The sequence below is a fragment of the Ovis aries genome, chromosome 3 (genome assembly GCF_016772045.2).
Source record: "Ovis aries strain OAR_USU_Benz2616 breed Rambouillet chromosome 3, ARS-UI_Ramb_v3.0, whole genome shotgun sequence".
Lineage (NCBI taxonomy): Eukaryota > Metazoa > Chordata > Mammalia > Artiodactyla > Bovidae > Ovis > Ovis aries.
In genome coordinates, this window is record NC_056056.1 from 96,226,089 (window position 1) to 96,242,334 (window position 16,246).

The 16,246-nt window shown below is 56.3% G+C and overlaps 1 protein-coding gene across 15 annotated transcripts in view; it reads right to left on the reverse strand.

The window, feature by feature from the left end:
* Positions 1 to 567: 567 nt before the first annotated feature.
* DCTN1 (dynactin subunit 1) overlaps positions 568 to 16,246 on the reverse strand; it is a 29,824-nt gene continuing 14,145 nt past the window's right edge. For 2 of the 15 annotated variants that reach the window (XM_042248115.1, XM_004006090.5), the window contains exons 5-32: positions 16,226 to 16,246; positions 13,931 to 13,948; positions 12,506 to 12,526; positions 11,028 to 11,219; positions 10,482 to 10,679; positions 10,133 to 10,337; positions 9,978 to 10,056; positions 9,720 to 9,879; positions 9,506 to 9,610; positions 9,147 to 9,338; positions 8,940 to 9,056; positions 8,541 to 8,693; positions 7,782 to 7,942; positions 7,508 to 7,676; positions 7,186 to 7,254; positions 6,886 to 6,948; positions 6,626 to 6,775; positions 6,302 to 6,463; positions 6,083 to 6,214; positions 5,749 to 5,874; positions 5,374 to 5,516; positions 4,953 to 5,119; positions 2,987 to 3,001; positions 2,661 to 2,794; positions 2,374 to 2,566; positions 2,070 to 2,149; positions 1,454 to 1,543; positions 568 to 1,047 (exon numbers count right to left, since the gene is read on the reverse strand). In XM_042248115.1, coding sequence (XP_042104049.1) covers positions 910 to 1,047; positions 1,454 to 1,543; positions 2,070 to 2,149; positions 2,374 to 2,566; positions 2,661 to 2,794; positions 2,987 to 3,001; positions 4,953 to 5,119; positions 5,374 to 5,516; positions 5,749 to 5,874; positions 6,083 to 6,214; positions 6,302 to 6,463; positions 6,626 to 6,775; positions 6,886 to 6,948; positions 7,186 to 7,254; positions 7,508 to 7,676; positions 7,782 to 7,942; positions 8,541 to 8,693; positions 8,940 to 9,056; positions 9,147 to 9,338; positions 9,506 to 9,610; positions 9,720 to 9,879; positions 9,978 to 10,056; positions 10,133 to 10,337; positions 10,482 to 10,679; positions 11,028 to 11,219; positions 12,506 to 12,526; positions 13,931 to 13,948; positions 16,226 to 16,246 — 3,453 coding nt within the window. In that variant the 3' untranslated portion in view covers positions 568 to 909. Of the gene's footprint in view, positions 1,048 to 1,453; positions 1,544 to 2,069; positions 2,150 to 2,373; positions 2,567 to 2,660; positions 2,795 to 2,986; positions 3,002 to 4,952; positions 5,120 to 5,373; positions 5,517 to 5,748; positions 5,875 to 6,082; positions 6,215 to 6,301; positions 6,464 to 6,625; positions 6,776 to 6,885; positions 6,949 to 7,185; positions 7,255 to 7,507; positions 7,677 to 7,781; positions 7,943 to 8,540; positions 8,694 to 8,939; positions 9,057 to 9,146; positions 9,339 to 9,505; positions 9,611 to 9,719; positions 9,880 to 9,977; positions 10,057 to 10,132; positions 10,338 to 10,481; positions 10,680 to 11,027; positions 11,220 to 12,505; positions 12,527 to 13,930; positions 14,290 to 16,225 lie in introns of those variants that run through there. The other 13 variants (XM_042248119.1, XM_042248113.1, XM_060412354.1 and 10 more) reach the window with 8 other exon arrangements.

Here is a 16,246-nt window from a genome sequence, read left to right on the forward strand (position 1 = left end):
TGTGGGTTCTTTACCACAAGCACCACCTGAACCAAAGCCCAGAAATGTGCAAACTTTTTCAAAGGAACTCCCCAGGTGATCTTAATTTGTACTGGGCCTTGGGAGCAGCTTTAGTAATGTCTATTCTTTCTTACCAGTCTAGACTTTGGTCTTCCATTGCTCAGTAAACGTTCCCTCTGAGAGGCCTCAGGTCTTACAGGGAGACTGCCAGCGCCTCAGAAAGTTGGCTGGAGTGGCCATCATACCATCAGCCAAGCCCCAAACACTGCTGGCCTGAAGAGCAGTGACAGATTCAGAGAACAGAGGCGGGGCTTCAGAGGTGGCACACTCCCCACCCTCCCAATTCCACTAAATGAGCTCAGGAGCCAAGCCCTTGGTCGAGCCCTTTCCCCCTGCTCAGAGAAACTTAACTGCACACAAATCTGAGGGACAGAGCATTCCACTGGTCATGAAAGAGGGAGATCTTCAAATCTGGCACAGCCAGAGCCTTCTCAGCATCCCTTCTCCTCCACTCCTGCTCTGAGTCAAGTGGCCCAATTCCCACTCCCAACATCACACAGACAACACTGAAGCAGAAGTGGCTTTAATCAAGGAGTGAAGTCCTCAGTCGGAGAGACCTCATTCAACCTTTGGTTGCGGGGTCTCAACCTACCTACCCCCTAGAGCCCCTGAAGCTCCTCAGGAAGAAGGGAGCAACTGAACAGCGAACTTTGGCAGAGGCCAGGGAAGGGAAACAGGGGAACCCGGGTCAAGGGGCCGGGGCAGGGCGCCAAAGGTGGGCGTGGAGCCGAGTGGGGCAGGAACAGCTTACACACGCAGTCCTCCCGGGGGGCTGCCCGGTAGCTAGGCATGAGGAGGAGCAGCTCCAGGAGGGCTGTGGGCAGGAGCGGGCGGTGAAGGAAGAAGCATTTAGGAGATGAGGCGGTCGTGGAGCTGGTGCAGCTGCTCCTGGGTGAGCACCAGCCGGTGTCGCTGCCCAAGGCCAGCCGCGCACGAGAAGGTCACTTTGCCCATGTACACAGTGTCATCCTGCTGCTCTTCCTTGGCCTGGGAATTGGGAAGGGACAGAGGCCGCCAGGTCAGGGGCTCACTTGAGCTGTGTGCGACTGCCAAGGTCCCTGAGCACCGAGACCCTGGGAGACGGGGGCTTTGAGGCTCCTAGGCTATAATGACCACACTTTCCAAATCAGAATTGAGGCCATAGTCTGACAAGGGAGTTTTGAGTCTCTCCTGGTGCCAGAAATCACAGATGATGTTTAACTGCTAAAATACTGGAATTTCGGAAAGCATTGCAAGCACTGTTAAGTTACTTGCAAATTAAGACTTGGCCAGATGACTCAAGAAATTCAGTCATTGGATCTGAGACCTCCAGAAGCCTCTTCAAATTCTGGAGGAGAGGGCAAGGACTCATCTGAGCCTTCACTGCCTACCCCCTCCCCATGCTCCCTCTTACCCTGAGGAAGGCTGATGAAGGGAAGGTGGCAAAGTCAGTGGGGACCGTGGCTCCAGGGCGCTGAGATACAGTCTCCTTAAGAACCTCATCCTGGCAGATGGGGGAACAGGAGTCATTTAGGGGACCCTCCACAGGTTAGCCCAGTATCTCCCTGGCTTCACAAGAATACTAATGCCAAGGACAGGGACCCAGTTCTCTTTTATCACCATACCTTTGCTCTCAACTCCAATCCCATCCCTACCCAACATCCTTACTTTTATAGATACTAAACCTTCAGGGTTCATCTCGGTTCTGTAACTTCTGGGAAGCCATTCTCAACCATTCTACTCTGCAGTGATCTCAGCTCTGACAGAACTGCACTACACTGAAGATGATCCTAGCTCAACCCGTTCTGTTGGTAAGAATCTCTCTTCTATTGAGAGAATCTGTTTGGGAGTGAACTCCCAAGGCAGGAACCCCGTCTTCCCTCCCACCTCCTTTGCAATGTGTCACCTAGTACAGGGCTGGACCCCTAGGAACCTCGGGGGTCCTGGTGCAAATGACCACGCTAGGGCCTCCAGCACAGAATGCTCTGAAGTGTGCACTCCTCGGTGAGCAAAGGCAGGTCTAAACTAACCTTGAGCTTCTCAATGGTGTCGCTTAGGGACTTGAGCTGAGCCACCTGCTCCAGGAGCTGGGCCGATGGGCTCTTGGCAGCTGTGGGGAGAGAAGGCCAGTGAGGCCCGCCAAGGCGTAGGCAGGCAGCTTGACTAGTGACCCTTCATCCAGTCCAGCTGCCTGCCTCAAGCACACTGAACACTGAGGCCAAAGAACAGGGCTAGGAAGAGCTTCTCCGGCGTGGGAAGTGCCGAGGCAGGGACTACATCCCTGGGGCAGGGACAGGGGCTGTGGTTCTCGTCTCGGGGTGGGTAGGTCCATACCAGGGTTGGAGCGAGTGATGTCCACTACGTGCGTGCATGCGCTCAACTGATTCAGTGTCTCCAGCAGCTGGTTGGTCTTACGATACAGCGCTCCAGCAGCAAGCTCGCTGCCAGGGCCCTCGTGGGGCGGGAGAGAGAGTTTGGCCACGTGCAGAGGGGGCAGGGCTGCTAAGGATGCCTTCATCTGGGCTCCCTGTGAGCAAAGAGGGAAGAAGAGTGGTGGTAAGAAGTGATGGACAGCCCTACCATCATCAGTGAGGCCCTTCCCCTCTCTGTGACCTCCTCACCTTGAGGGTGCTGTTCTCGTGCTGAAGCTGGGAGATGTGCAGCCTCATGGCAGAGATCTGCTGAAGCAGCAGTGGAGAGTCCTTCACCAGCCCTGGGCCTGGCACAGACCCCGGAGCCTGCCCAGGGGCACCTCCTATGGGGACCACAACGAATGTCATGAGCCCCAGGTGGGAAGGGTTGAAGATGGGTTCCATTCCTACCCATTCCCCTTCCTTATCCCCTGCGACCTCCAGTCTTGATTGCTCCCAAGAGGGCAGTCTCGCCCTGCTCCCCCAGCCCCAATTCCCATCAACCCTGTTAACCCCCCAGCAGGTTGGCTCTCTACCTCGCTGCTGTTCTTCTGTGCTCAAGACAGCCCATGGGGAGCAGGAAAAGAGGAGAGAGGAATTAGACGGTATGGCGGTGAGGGGGACACACCAGAAGAATCCTGCTCATGCAGGAAAACATCTTTCCTCATCACCATACCTTCTCTAACAAAATCCTGCCTTTACGTTCAGGGGAAGAGCAAATATGTGTGAAAGAAAGATAGAAAAGGGCAGTCAGGCCAAGATACAAGCTGCAAAATGTGAGGAGGAGTGGCAGCGGCAGTGAGCATTGGAGCAAACACTTGAGGCACGAGGCTGTCCCTGCCCTACACTCCATCTCCCAGAAGGGCAGGGGGACTGCTCCCGAGACCCTGATACGCCTGCACCCTTAGTGCTCCCCACCGGCAAAACTTAACTGAGCATGAAGACACACACCCGTTTCTTCAGGTTCCCTATTGCTCTGAGACAAAAGTCGCCCTTTCTTGGTGCAAAGTTTCAGAAATTAAAAACCGCTATTTGGGGCTTCCCTGGTGGCTCAGTGACAAAGAATCCACCTGCCAATGCAGGAGATATGGGTTCGATCCCTGGTCCGGGAAGATCCCACGTGCTGCAGAGCAGCTAAGCCCGTGCGCCCCAACAACTGGTCTGTGCTCTGGAGCCTGAGAAATGCAACTACTGAGCCCACGTGTTGCAACCAGTGAAGCCCACGTACCCTAGAGCCCAAGCTGCACAACAGGAGAAGCCACTGCAATGAGAAGCCTGTGCCCTGCAACGAAAAGTAGCTCCCGCTCACTAGAGAGAGTCTGTGCAGCAACAAAGACCCAGCACAACTGAAAATAAATAAGTAAGTAAAATTATTTTAAAAAAAAAGAAGAACCAGTATTTGTTTGAAGAGCCTATGCTAGGATTCCTTTGGTGGTCCAGTGATTGAGAATCCGCCTTCCAGTGCAGGAAATGCATGTTTAATTCCTTGTCAAAGAACAGAGATCCCGCATGCTGCAAGGCTACTGAACCTACACACCGCAACTAGAGGAGTCTGTCTATCACACAAAGACCTAGTGCAACTGAAAAAAAAAAAAAAGCCTACGCTAAAACCACAGAATATGGTAATTCTGTCCCATTCCAAGGAACACAGAACCATCTGACTCACAGGAGTCCAAAGACAAGAAGATACTTGGTGACTTTTCAGAGTCAAAGCAGCACCAGTGATGGGGGCTTTGACGAGGACAAGACCCTAGGTGAGGCCAACTGACAAGACAAGCACAGCAGGGGAGTTCTAGAGATCCTGCAGGTTTAATTCCATTTCAAGCAGTTTGTCTTCTGGAGGTGAGAAGGGGAAGTAAGAAACTAAAGAGCGAACAAAAACCATACTACATAGTAGATGAGAATCAAGACAGAAGTGGCCACCTCCTTGTCAGGAAATGGGAAGGCCTGGAAGCTGGAAAACCTCAGGCAAGGAGCCCTGACCACACTAAGAGAGCAGGCAAAGGTCAGAACAGAAGCCCCAAGTGGACGTGGGAGAATTCAGCACTGGAAGAGAGGACCATACTATAGGGTGAAGCGACGTGAACTCTGGAGAAAATGCAGTGGCCCCGCAGAGGAAGAGTCAAGAGCAGCACCAGGCACCACTGGATATCACGGCAGGTGCCCCGGTCTGCTGCAGGCTGATGACCTCCTGGAATACAGGGTGGGGACAGAAAGGCCAGACAGCAGACCCAGGAGGGAGAGCTACTGGAATTCTGAGTTTCACTGACACCTTGGTGAGGCCCCACGGCCCCACCTTGGCCAAAGGAACTCTGCACACATCTTCAGAAGAAGTAAAAACTCGGTGAAAGTTGCCACAGAGTGAAACTGGGCAAGCGTGTTTCTGGCTCAACATCCAGCTGTGGGCAGAGCGGGGTCGGGGAGAAAAGTCAAACGGAGACCAAGGACAGGAGTGGGGACATTCAATCTCTGGGCTGGTGCTGCCTGCTCCACGGCACTCACCCCCAGCAATGCCAGAGACCAGGGTGGCAATACCCGAGGGAGGGGGCCCCCGCAGCCCCTCAATCGTGCGCTTGGACTGGCTGTTCAATCGCTGCTTTAACTCTGCCTTCTCTGCCTCCAGCTGGTCGATGTCAGCCTGAAGTGCATCCATGGTCTCCTCAAACTCTCTGTGAAAGAGAACCTGGGCTTGGGCAGTGTCCCCTCCCCAACGGCCCCGCCCCCATTTCTCGGTCCCGACAGGTCCTGAGGGCAGGGGCAGAAGAGGCTCAGATCGGGATGAGACAATGGTGCTGTCAGCTGGGAAGGAGATGGCCTCTGTGCCCCTGGGGAGGCTCACTCCGAGAGAGAGCCTGGGTTAGGAGGCAGGAAGCTGCTCGCAGGAGGGAGGGTGGAGTGAACAGGGGCTGGGGAGGTGCCTGACTTCTCCTTCTTCCGCAGCAGTGTCTGGGTCTCCTCCAGCCGAGTCTGGACTTTCTCAATGCGCTCATCAGCATCCTTGGCAGCACTGTCCAGCTTCTTCTCCAGGAGGCTCAGCCGCACATTGGCCTCACTGAGCTCTTCCCCCTGGACGAGGATGGAGCGTGTCCAGTTGCCTTACACTTCCCATGACCGCCCCCAACCCGAGACCTGGGACAGACCATGAGATAGCAAGCTCCCACAAGAACTCCCACTGATCACAGGTGCCACGTCTTCCCCTCAGTCCTCAACCCCTCTCAGTTACAATCAACACTCACTGCCTCCCTGTGCCCCCTGCTATTTCCTGGCCTTTCAGATCCTGGGCCTGCCCTATTCTCACCTTGATCTTCAGTGACTTCTTCAGCTCTTTAATAACTGTCTCTCGATCTTCAAGCTTCAAACCCAGGCCTTCAGCATCCATGATCTCTGCACGAAGTGCTGCAGCCCGCAGCTCAACTGGGGGAGGCTAATGGGCAGAGGGAGGGGCACAGGGCAGGGTTATCAAGGCTCTCCTTTCAGAGGGATCCAGTCAAACAGAAAATCTTCCTCCTTGTCTTTTAAGCAGGAGGAAGGTGCTCCCCAAATTCCTGCCTGCCAGCCCTCCCACACGGAGTAGCAGCTCCCCAAGCCCTGCTCCTCCTGGCTCCTGCAGTTCCCTCCAAGCAGCTACCCACCTTGCTAGGGGGCCGCTCGGCATCGTACTCTCCCTCCTGCATGGCTGTGGCCAACTTGTTCATAGTGCTGATGAGGAGGCTGCATGACTGGCGCAGACACTCATAGGGGTTGCTGGAGGGGGCCCCGTAGATCTGCAGGTGTCGACGGCAGTAGTGAAAACCCCACGCTGGCCACCTGACTCTCCCATCACCACCTTCTGCCCAGCCAAGCCAGCCCACCTGCTCGCTTGCTTTGAAAGCCAGCTCCTCCAGGGCAGCCACAGGCAGTCCCTCGTTCTCTGCCAGGGGGGCAATGAGCTGGGCAGCAGCTGCTGCCACCTCCTGCAGCACTGCCACCACCCACGTCAAATGCTTTCTGCAGTCGAGGAGTGTGTCGGACACCTGTGCAACGGGCTGGAGTCAGGAGCCCCCTCTGGGCTCCACACCTCAGTGCCCAGCTACCTCAGAACCATTCCTGCCCCCTGACCAGATCCAGGTCTCGACATGCTGCGCCCCTCTTGGTTCTGCTCAGTTTCCTTCCCGCCCCCCTGCACAGCCCTACACCTGTGGTCCAAAGGCCAGTGCAGACGGGATCCCAGGTGCATCCGTCCCTGGCATCCGCCGCCGGATCTTCTTGCAGAACTGCCGGGTATCACTGCACGAAGTTTCCAGGTCCCGGAGCAGGAGGGCAATATCTGAAGCCTCCTGTCCACCCTACTCAGAAGAGGAGACAGATGGGAAGCCAAGTCAGAATTAGGGCTGGGGGCAAGGAGGTGGGGACTCCGAAGGAAGAGGAACGCCAACAGATCTGGTTGCGCTCTCACCTGCAAGAAGGCCCGTAGCCGTCCCACCTCCACACTCATGCAGTCCAGGGCACTCTGGGTAAACTGTGAAGACAGAAGCACGTGGCTGTCAGCCTCCAACGGGGCCCTTCTGCCCCATTAACATCTCTAAGAGAAGTCTCCACCCTTTGCTGACCCCATCCATAAGTGAGCTCTCTGGCTTCCCTGATCTGGCCTTAGTGACCCTGTTCCAGTCTTATGTGACACCCTTTGAGGGTGTGATCTGATGTCTTTCATTTCCGATCTCTATAAGGGGCTCAACCATTGGCCCAAACACCTCACCTTAATGTGGTCAGCCAGCTGCATGGTACTGTCCTCAGGCTGTTCAGCAAGGTGGATGCTGTATAGATGCTGAGGAGGGATGGCAAATGAACAGTCTTTAGGCCTTGGAGGAACACAGCATTCTTCCCAAACTTCAGTTTGAGCCCCAGTTATCAAGGGACTCCAGAGGTATGAAAGAATCCAAAACCCTCAACATCCTAAGGTGAGTTCATCTAAGAGTTTCGCGCCTTCAGCCTGGGACATACAACTTTGGCTACACTGGCAACAGCCCCAGAAGAAACCCTCCCTCCTCCTGTGCTAAGCCTCAATTCTTGCCCCAGACCTGGTAGTACTTGATGGCCTTGGTGAGAGGCTCTACGTTGACAGTCTCATCCAGCTGATCCTTGTGCAGCAGCTCAATGAGGAAGTCCAAGGAGCGTTCGTGGGCACTCATCTCAGGGTAGAGGCTGCCCACCTTCTTATACACGTCCACACTGCACTGAGAGAGGGCACTGGAGACCAGAGGAGGGCCCTGTGAGGCCAGAGTCTACAAGGCAACCTCAGTTCCAGCCAACCTGGGACCCATGGCCCCGCTGTGGAGGCCAGGGATCACTTACTGCTCGTAACGATGGAGTGTGGCCTGCAGCAAACTCAGTGAATACACCAGCCCAGCAGCAAAGCTGAGCTGCTCCCCTGCAGCGCCTCGAAGTCCTGGCCGCTCTGAACAGCTCTCACTTAGTTCAAACTTTTCCTGGGCCTGCTTCCGGATTAGCTCTGCCTGTGGGAAGAAGCACCAGAGACATGGGGCTCAGAGCAGAGGATGGAGAACACAGACTCAGGACTATAGAGAGCTGAGCAACTATGTAGAGGGCATGAAGACATGGGAGAGAAAGCAGCAACAGCTCTTAGATGGGCAGGGAGTCGCACGTGGGCAAAGGGTGATGTGACTGCTGGTGCTGATGAAGATGCGGATGCGGGCTACCAGGGCAGCAGGACCAGTGGGACCAGCTCCTTCCCACCTTAAAGCTGCTGCTCCCACTGCCTTTCCAACTAGAGCGTGATCCGGACAGTTATCCCCCCACGAACTCCAGTCATCTTCTGGGTCTCACCTCAAATGGTACTCCTTCAGTAATAGCCCACTGTCTCCATCGGCTCCCCAGCGGTGCTCTCTCCCAGACACTACCTCCACTTCACACCCTGCACCTCCCCTTCATAAAACGTCATCTGTAACATACACCTGTCTGTGATTCTGCGTCCCTGTACATCATAAACCCTGAGAGCAGGACAATGACTGCCACCTTTGCTTGGCATCCCCAGTGCCTGGCTCACGGCCAGCTCAGCAGACCCCTGCTGGGAAAGTGGCCGACAGACCGTACCTTGCAAATGAGTCGAGGCATGAGCAGCAGCACCAGGACGCAGTCGTGGTCCCCGCCCGGCCGAAGGAAGCTGTCGGGCATGAAGGCTGTCAGCAGGCCCATGTGCCGGTTGGCCTGGACCACCTCCATCTGCCTCAACTCCATCTCAATTGCCTGCGAGGGAGACAGGGGGGTGGGCTCTCAGCTAGGCTGCGGAGACCCTCCTGACCTCCATGCCACGTTCCAATGTGTCTCCTGCTTCTAGGACAGGCCCAGGCCAGGAGTCTTCCAAACCACCGCACAAAGCACTCCCAACTCCAGGAACCTGAAGGCCAGAACCCCGCAGCGGATCAGCCCATGGCCACACCCAGGCTGGGGTCTCCAACACCCACCCCTCTCCAGCTCACCCACTTCCCTGACCTTAGCATGAGCCTTAGTCTCGGCAAACTTGATCTTGAAGTCAAAAGTCTCTGGAGGTGGCTGCTGCTGCCTCTCCACAGACGCTTCCTGCTGGTTTGTCAGTGCCCGATTCACGTCCTGGGAGCAAGGATGGGCGACAAGACACAGCTAAGTCACGGGGGAAGCCCCGGGGCAATCGTGGGCAGAGAGCAGTGGGTGTGCAGGCACCTGCAGGTGGGCAGTCAGCTGGCGGTACTTCCTGATGGTCTGCTGATAGTCTGCGACTGTCTCCTGGGCCGCTTCCACACGCTTCTGGGCGTCCCGTACCTGGGCACCCGCCATATCTAGCTGCTCCCGCAGCTCCAGTTCCGTCTCACGGGCGTTCTCCTGCAGTTCATCGTTCATTTCATTTATTGCTTCCTGGGCGACCACAAGGTGGTTGGGGCAAAGAAAAGTCAGAGTCAGGGTGGGTGCACTCACTACACACCCTACTCAAAGATCAGGGATCACGTCAACCCTTCGCACGGCAAGTCTCTTCCAAATACCCTCCATCAAGGTTGTAAGTCAGCAGTCTGCTCTTCTCTTACCAAGTCCCCCACCGTCTCCTTCAATTTGCGCACTTTCTCTTCCAGATCCAGGTTCCGGTCTGTCAGCGTCTCTACCATCTCCTCCGCCCCCAGAGCAGCATCCACCTGTGTCAGACAGAGCAAACAAGGAGAAGGACTGAACGGTGCCAAGCCAGAGGAGACATCGGAAGGCGAGCATCGCAGTGCTCTGGGCAAGCGGTTGGGCTGCTCAGACCTGCTCCTTGAGCTCATCAATGGTGCGCTCTGCCTGGCTCAGCTCCTCCTGCAGACGCTCCCGCTGTTGCCTCACAACTTCCAGCTCTTGGTTCTTCTTTTCCATGAGCTTCTGGAGTTTCACGTGCTCCTGCTTCTCTGAGGAAGAAAGATCCCGCATTCTGTGGAAAAATGGCAAGAGAGAAGGAGAAAGACCAGGTATCAAGTCACTCACAGATCTGGAGGCAGGAGAGTGAGCCTGTCAGTTAGAGGACCCTACCTCACGAGGGCATCCTTTAAGCGGGCATTCTGCTCCTCAAGCTGCTTGAGCTGGTAACTGGATGCGGCACCATCTGAGCCTGGGGAAGACCATTCATACTTTCAGTCAGGGGTCCAACCCCATCACTTGGCCCCCGGCAGCTCCTGGCCCCTTACCCTTCTCTTCAATCTCAGCTTTGAGGATTTCCAAGTCGGTAGTGAGCTCTTCCACACGCTCCCGCAGCACCTCGGCCTCCTGCTGCAGGGACTCGGCCCGTTCTTCGGCCATCTCCTTGTCCAGCGTGGCCATCTCGATGGCGTCAGCAGTGTCGGCCATCTCCTCCATGTAGCGTTCCTTTGCCTCTAGGGCCTCCTTGGCTTCCTGAAGAGAAGTGGAGGGTGCAGGCACAATCACAGGGACGCCTATGTGCCTTTTCACAGGACAGTCCAGGCTCCAGTTCCAGCTTCCAGTACGCCTCCTCGGGCCCCGTGCCTCCCCAGACTCCCTCTTCACCCCAAGTCCCACCTTCCGAGCCTCCTTGAGGCGCCGCTGCAGGTCTGCCTGCTGCTCCTGCATTTTGCTTTTCCATTCCTGCACCTGCTCCAGCTGGATCTTGTGTTTCTCCAGCTCTTTCAGTTTTGCCTTGTCTTCTGCACGTTTCAGCCGCAGGGTCTCCAGCTTCTCCTCCAGGTCCCGCACCTGGGCCCTCAGCCCCTCCTCTTCCTGCAAAGGAGAGACGCTTCAGTCCGCGCATAGCCTCCCCGCTTTTCCCCATCAAGACTGAGCTGGAGAGGAAGGACAGGCATGTGTGAAGATATCACTCCAGGTCCAGGGCCAAAGCAAGTGGCATACAAGTGTCTGTGAAGAGCCCGCTCCCTATGGAGTAAGTGTGGAAGAAGGGCAGAGGCGAAAGGGTGGCTTAGTCAGTAATGGGATATTTATATGCTGGGACCCCACCCTTCTAATCCAAGGTTCTGGGTCTCCCCCAACCCGGGAAACTTCTAGGACCCTGTCAGGGGTCACAGGCCCCTTTGTGTCTTGGTTCTTCTTTGCTCCAAACCCAGAGCTTACCTTAGAGGGGGAAGGAAGTGGGAGTGCTGCTCCAGGAGAGGTGAGGGCCGGCGTGGGGATGATGGGTGCTGCCAGCGGAGTCTGAGCCGGGGTGCTGGGCTCACTGCTGCTCAGCTCACCTGCTGATGCTGAGCCAGAGGGGCCCAGGGAACCACTGGCCCCGGCTACCCCAGTGCTGGCTGGGCGGGTGGGCTATTCCGAGAGGGCAGGGGCAGACCAGAGAAAGTGCAGGGGACAGGGGTGGTGAAAGAGAGTGAGATAGAATACGAGCATACAGTGAAGGAAGTGACAGAGAAGGAAAAAGGCAAAGAGGATCACAGGACAGAGAGAACAGAGAAGCAGTGAAGGGCAGAGGGAAAGCGCCACAGTCAGAGGCAGTGACAAAGGGCCAGGTGGGATTTGGGTGGGGGGATGGCGGGGGAGGGAGGGACGGAAGAAGACATACGATTACCGGACTCCTCCCTTGGCACTGACCCCACATTCCTCCAAGGTCTAGCACTACCCTGCTAGGGCAGAAGCCCTCACTCCCTTGACCATTCCTTTTGTGACCCACTTGTAATCACTGTAGCAATTTCTTAATACTCCCAGCGCTACTGTTGCTCTGGGCCTGTACCCACCTCCCCCAGAGGGAACAAGCACCTCAGGGTCATTCCCAGAGAGAAAGAACAGACCGATCTCTAATTCTCACGTTCCCAGAGAAGGCTGGGCTAAAACTGGGGGTCCTGGGCTCTACACTTTGATAAATCAAGCTCATCCTCCTCCCCCTGGTCTACTTCAGGGGATCCTGCAAGTAAAAGGGCCAGGGTGAAAGTTGTAATCCTTGGCTCTCCTCTGAAACAAGGTCCGTACCGCCAACCTATCTGTCACCCACCTCCTCCAAGACAGAGGGGCTCTAATCAGGTGACAGTACCCGGGTCCCTGTGGCGCTGAGGTGCTAGAGCAGACAGGCCTGCCCAGTGCTCCTCCCTGTAGCGCTGAGCCCTAAAGCCCTCCCAGTGGGCTGACACCCAGAGACCACATGCTATCCACGGACGTCCCCACCCAAGGCCTTTCACAGACACACCCACCTCCGTAGCCCCTGACATTTACATTCCAAGTTCTTGTTCACATTTCTTCTAATTACCTGCCCCTTCCCCAGCAACACACACACACACACACGCACACACCCGCCAAAAGCCGGTCAAAAGCGGCTGGAAGAAGATGCCCTTCTTCAAGAAAGCCTGCCTTGGCTAACCACAACCACTCTCGTTTCTCTTCTACACTCAAGCTGCTGGCTCAGACATGCACCTAAGAGCTGGAAGTCACTTTCCCAGGAGGGGCCTGTCCTTACCCTCAGAACCCTCACTCCCCTTAAGGGAACCCAGGACACACTGTGACCAACTTACACTTGCTCATACAAAAGGCCACATACATGCACACGCCTAAGAAATCTGTGTCCACTCAGCAGTGGCTGGTACAGAGGCCTGTTTTTTCCTCACCTTGGGCCGCCGAGTTGTAGTCTGGACAGGCAACAGGAGCCAGAGGAGGAGTAGTCAGGGAAGAAAGGGTAATGGCAGAAAGACAGACAGCAGAAGGGACAGCAATGAGAGCAGAAGCAGCAGACACGAGGCTCCAGTCAGCAGTCCCTCCCTCCTCCCCAACCCGGCCCTCCTTCCCGTGCCCTCCTTCCCGTGAGTCACCTTGATCCTACTCCAGGATGGAACTCCTATTTCCCACTGGCTCCTTCTCCCACTTCTGTCCTACCCTTGTAGGCCTCACCCCTTCGGACACCCTGGAAATGATGTCCCCGTCTCCCAGGCTGAGCCACAGGAGACCAAAGCCAGCAGCTGGTAGAGAGGGTCTCCAGAGGCCAGAGAGGAGTCCTCCCACAACCACCTCTCCCACTCCAGCCCAGAGCCCCGCCCATCCACCACTCCCAAGGACTTTCCCAGGTCAGCCCCTTCCTTAGAGTGCTAGATTCCACACAGGACTCCTGAGAAATACCACGTGACAAGAATGATGATACAAGCCTAGCAGTGATATGAAACCAGCTAGGGGAGATCAGGTCCCCCAGGGAGCACAGTGAGGCCATATGCCCCACCCCCACGCGCTTCCCCAGGACCAGTTCCTGCAGCAGTCCCCATCCCCATGGCAGAGGGCTCAGGTGTCACAACCATGAATACTGCATTAGCCAGAAGCCCAGAGCTCAGCACAGTGACCCCACCCGGCTGCAAGAAAGGAGGTGGGGGCAGGCAGCAGCATAGGAAACTACTGCCCTACACCAGATCGGAGATCAGCCACCCTGGACTATTGCAAAGTGATAAACAGATGATTAACTCCAACTCCCAAACAGTATTCTTGATACCCAGGGGCTCAGAGCTCTGGCAAACACAAGACTTGGCCTGGGCCCTTCTAGGTCTCCCAGGGAGACCAATCCCCACCTCTACTACCCTGGGCTAAGCCTCCATAACTATGTGTCACACACTGTTCTAGAGAAAGCCCTCGATACGGACCCCAGTCGGGGAGGGATGCTAGTATTGCGACCAAGTGTCATTCTAGCAAAGGTTGAGTGAGGTAGGCTTGTTAGAGGCACAAAGACATCTGGACCTGCTTCTCCAGATTCTCTCCTAGGAAACACATCCAGAGCCAGTTTGCAGCAAAAGCTGCCTGAAGCTCAAGCTGGTGAGGCCACTGGGTACAAGGCCTAAAACAGAGATTCAGAGCCAAGAACAGGAAGGCTAGGGAGCAAACGCCCAGGGTGTGGGGCATGGCAGTGACACACACTCTCCCTGCCCCCCGCCTTCATCCCCATCCTCGTCCCCCAACCAGATAGAGCAAGTTGAGCAGCCCCCACCCCCACCCCAGCGCCCGCTGCCACCATCACGCTGGCAACCTGGCAGCAGGACCAGAGCAAGCAAGAGTACCTTTCGGGCTGTCGGTGCCTGTCTCATCATTGCAGAAAACCAAAGAAAGCCAGGAGAGGAAAGAGGAGCAAGGACAGGCCAAGGGAGGGAGGGAAAGAGACCGAACAGAGGGAAAGGCGGCGGAGACAGGAGATTAGTGTATCAAATCCCAACAATGCAGCCTCAGCTTCCCGGCCCGGCAGCTCCCCAGCTGGCGAACGGCTGCAGCTCCGATGCAGAAGCCCCCACCGCTGCACGGTGGGGTTGGCCAGGCTCCGGCAGGCACCGGAGAGGCACTGGGGAGGCCCCCGGCCTAGTTCGCCAGCTTAGGCTGACGGCAGCCTCAGTGGCCGCCGCACCAGCTCCACCTGACGTCATGCACCCACCCTCCTCTGCTCCGCGAGGGGTGGAGCCACTGCTCCTCAGTCACCTAGCAACCACCAGGCTCTGATGGCTCCTCCTCCTCCTCCTGACTGGACAAAGTCCTCTGCTAAGCCCGCCCTGCTTCCTCCTCCAAAGAACAGGTTCTGGCTGGCTCCTCCCTCTCCCGCATCCCCAAGGATTTGCTCAAAGAAATTGGGCTGGGGGCTGTCCCATTTCTGTAATGACCTCTCTGGAACCAGGGTATCACTGCACAGGGACATGGGACCTCACTGCTTCACCAGGCCTCTCTCATGCTCACACTCCCCTCAGTCTACAACCCGGTCAACTCTACTTCTGTCTCTTATACACACTGATGATACCCTGCTGGTGGCTCATCAGGCGCGCACACACCCAGCACTCCTGCATCGGCTCTGTGGGGCACACTAAGAAACCCGGAGAACATTCCATCTGGGCAGTAGCAGCTCTAATGACAGCATCTGGCTCCCTTCCCAACTCTCCCTGGGTTGTGGGCAGGTTAGAGCCCGCCTCTACAGAGCTTCCAGAAAGGACTGGGCACCTTCCAGAGACATCTGGGTCCCTCTTCCCCCCTGCCCCTCAAAGTCCCTTCTTTTGTTCTGCGCTAGCTCCCTGTTTCCTGTGTTAAGTGATGCTCTGCGAGAGCAGCACTGGAGAGAAAGAACCAGGGAAGGACTCGACAACTTGACCGTAAGCCCAGGAGGTGCTGCACCCCAAGCCCAGGAGGTGCTGCACACCAGCGCAGGCAGCCTACTAGGCTTTGCCACACTTCCCTAGTCAGCCGGATCTGGGCACAGCTCACATCCCACCCATGGTCAGATCAGACTGCAGCCAGAACCCCTCCATAGACAGTAGACTGCAGGTCCATGCTCTTCTCTATTTGGGGTCTGATGCAGGATGGGAGCCCCAACCAGGAGCCAATAATCAAGGGAAGAAGCCAAGTTCCTGGAATGGGCCCAGCGTCCTTTAGAGAATTATCTTCCTTCGTATACCCCCATCCCCTCCCAAGCCAGGGCCCCAGAGCAAGGACCATCATGTCGTCTCTTCCAAGGCAAGACTCCAAAGTGAGGACCCACCACCAACCAGAAATCAAAATAGAGAAGTTTCACTCTCCCCTCCCACTGCCCCAGTCTAACAGCTCTCCATGCAGACTCAGAAGGTCCTGACACAGACGGGTAACACAGAAATCACAGAACTTCATACACACAGCACAGCACACACAGGCCAGACAGGCACATGCAGGTCGGAGGTGGCTCGGGCACAGCCCGAAGGCATGAGCTGGTGTGAGGAAGTGGGCATGGCAGCAACTTCAGACTGAAAGAGTCTCAGGGGTGGCAGCCCCACTCCACCGATGGCTGATGGAAGGCTGTAAGGTGCGGGAGTCAGGCCCCGGGCACAACACCAGAGGAAGGAAGAGGCGGGGAAAGAAGGACGGAGCAGAGCAAAGGTGTGCATTCCGGCCACAGCACCAGAAGCAGGCCCCACTCAGGCTCTCAACTTAGCACTGCTCTTCCTGTGCTCGGCTCCCTGACCTCCCACCTACTTAGCTAACCTCCTCACCTCCACACCCCCAGTCTCTCCTCCCACTGACCCTAAGTTCAGGCTAAGTGAGAATCCACTGTAACCCAGTCAATGCTCTCTTCCATGCTGCTCTATTTACAGTCAAATGCTTGGAGTCTCTGACTAGAAGTCCCGAGGCGATGGGCAGAGTGTGAGGAGGAGTGGGGATCGTCCCTAACACGATCTGGGCCTGGACACCCCTCAAAGGAACTCTGAAAGCCAAGGCTGCCATTTCCTCTGGCCATCCCAGCCCCAAGGTCACACATACATGCATGAAGCAGCCCAAGGACATGCAAGACCGCTGGGGAGGGGGCTCATGGCCCTCACCCACCCAGGCACAAATAGTAAACACACCACCTTCTTAGGCTTCAGTCCCCG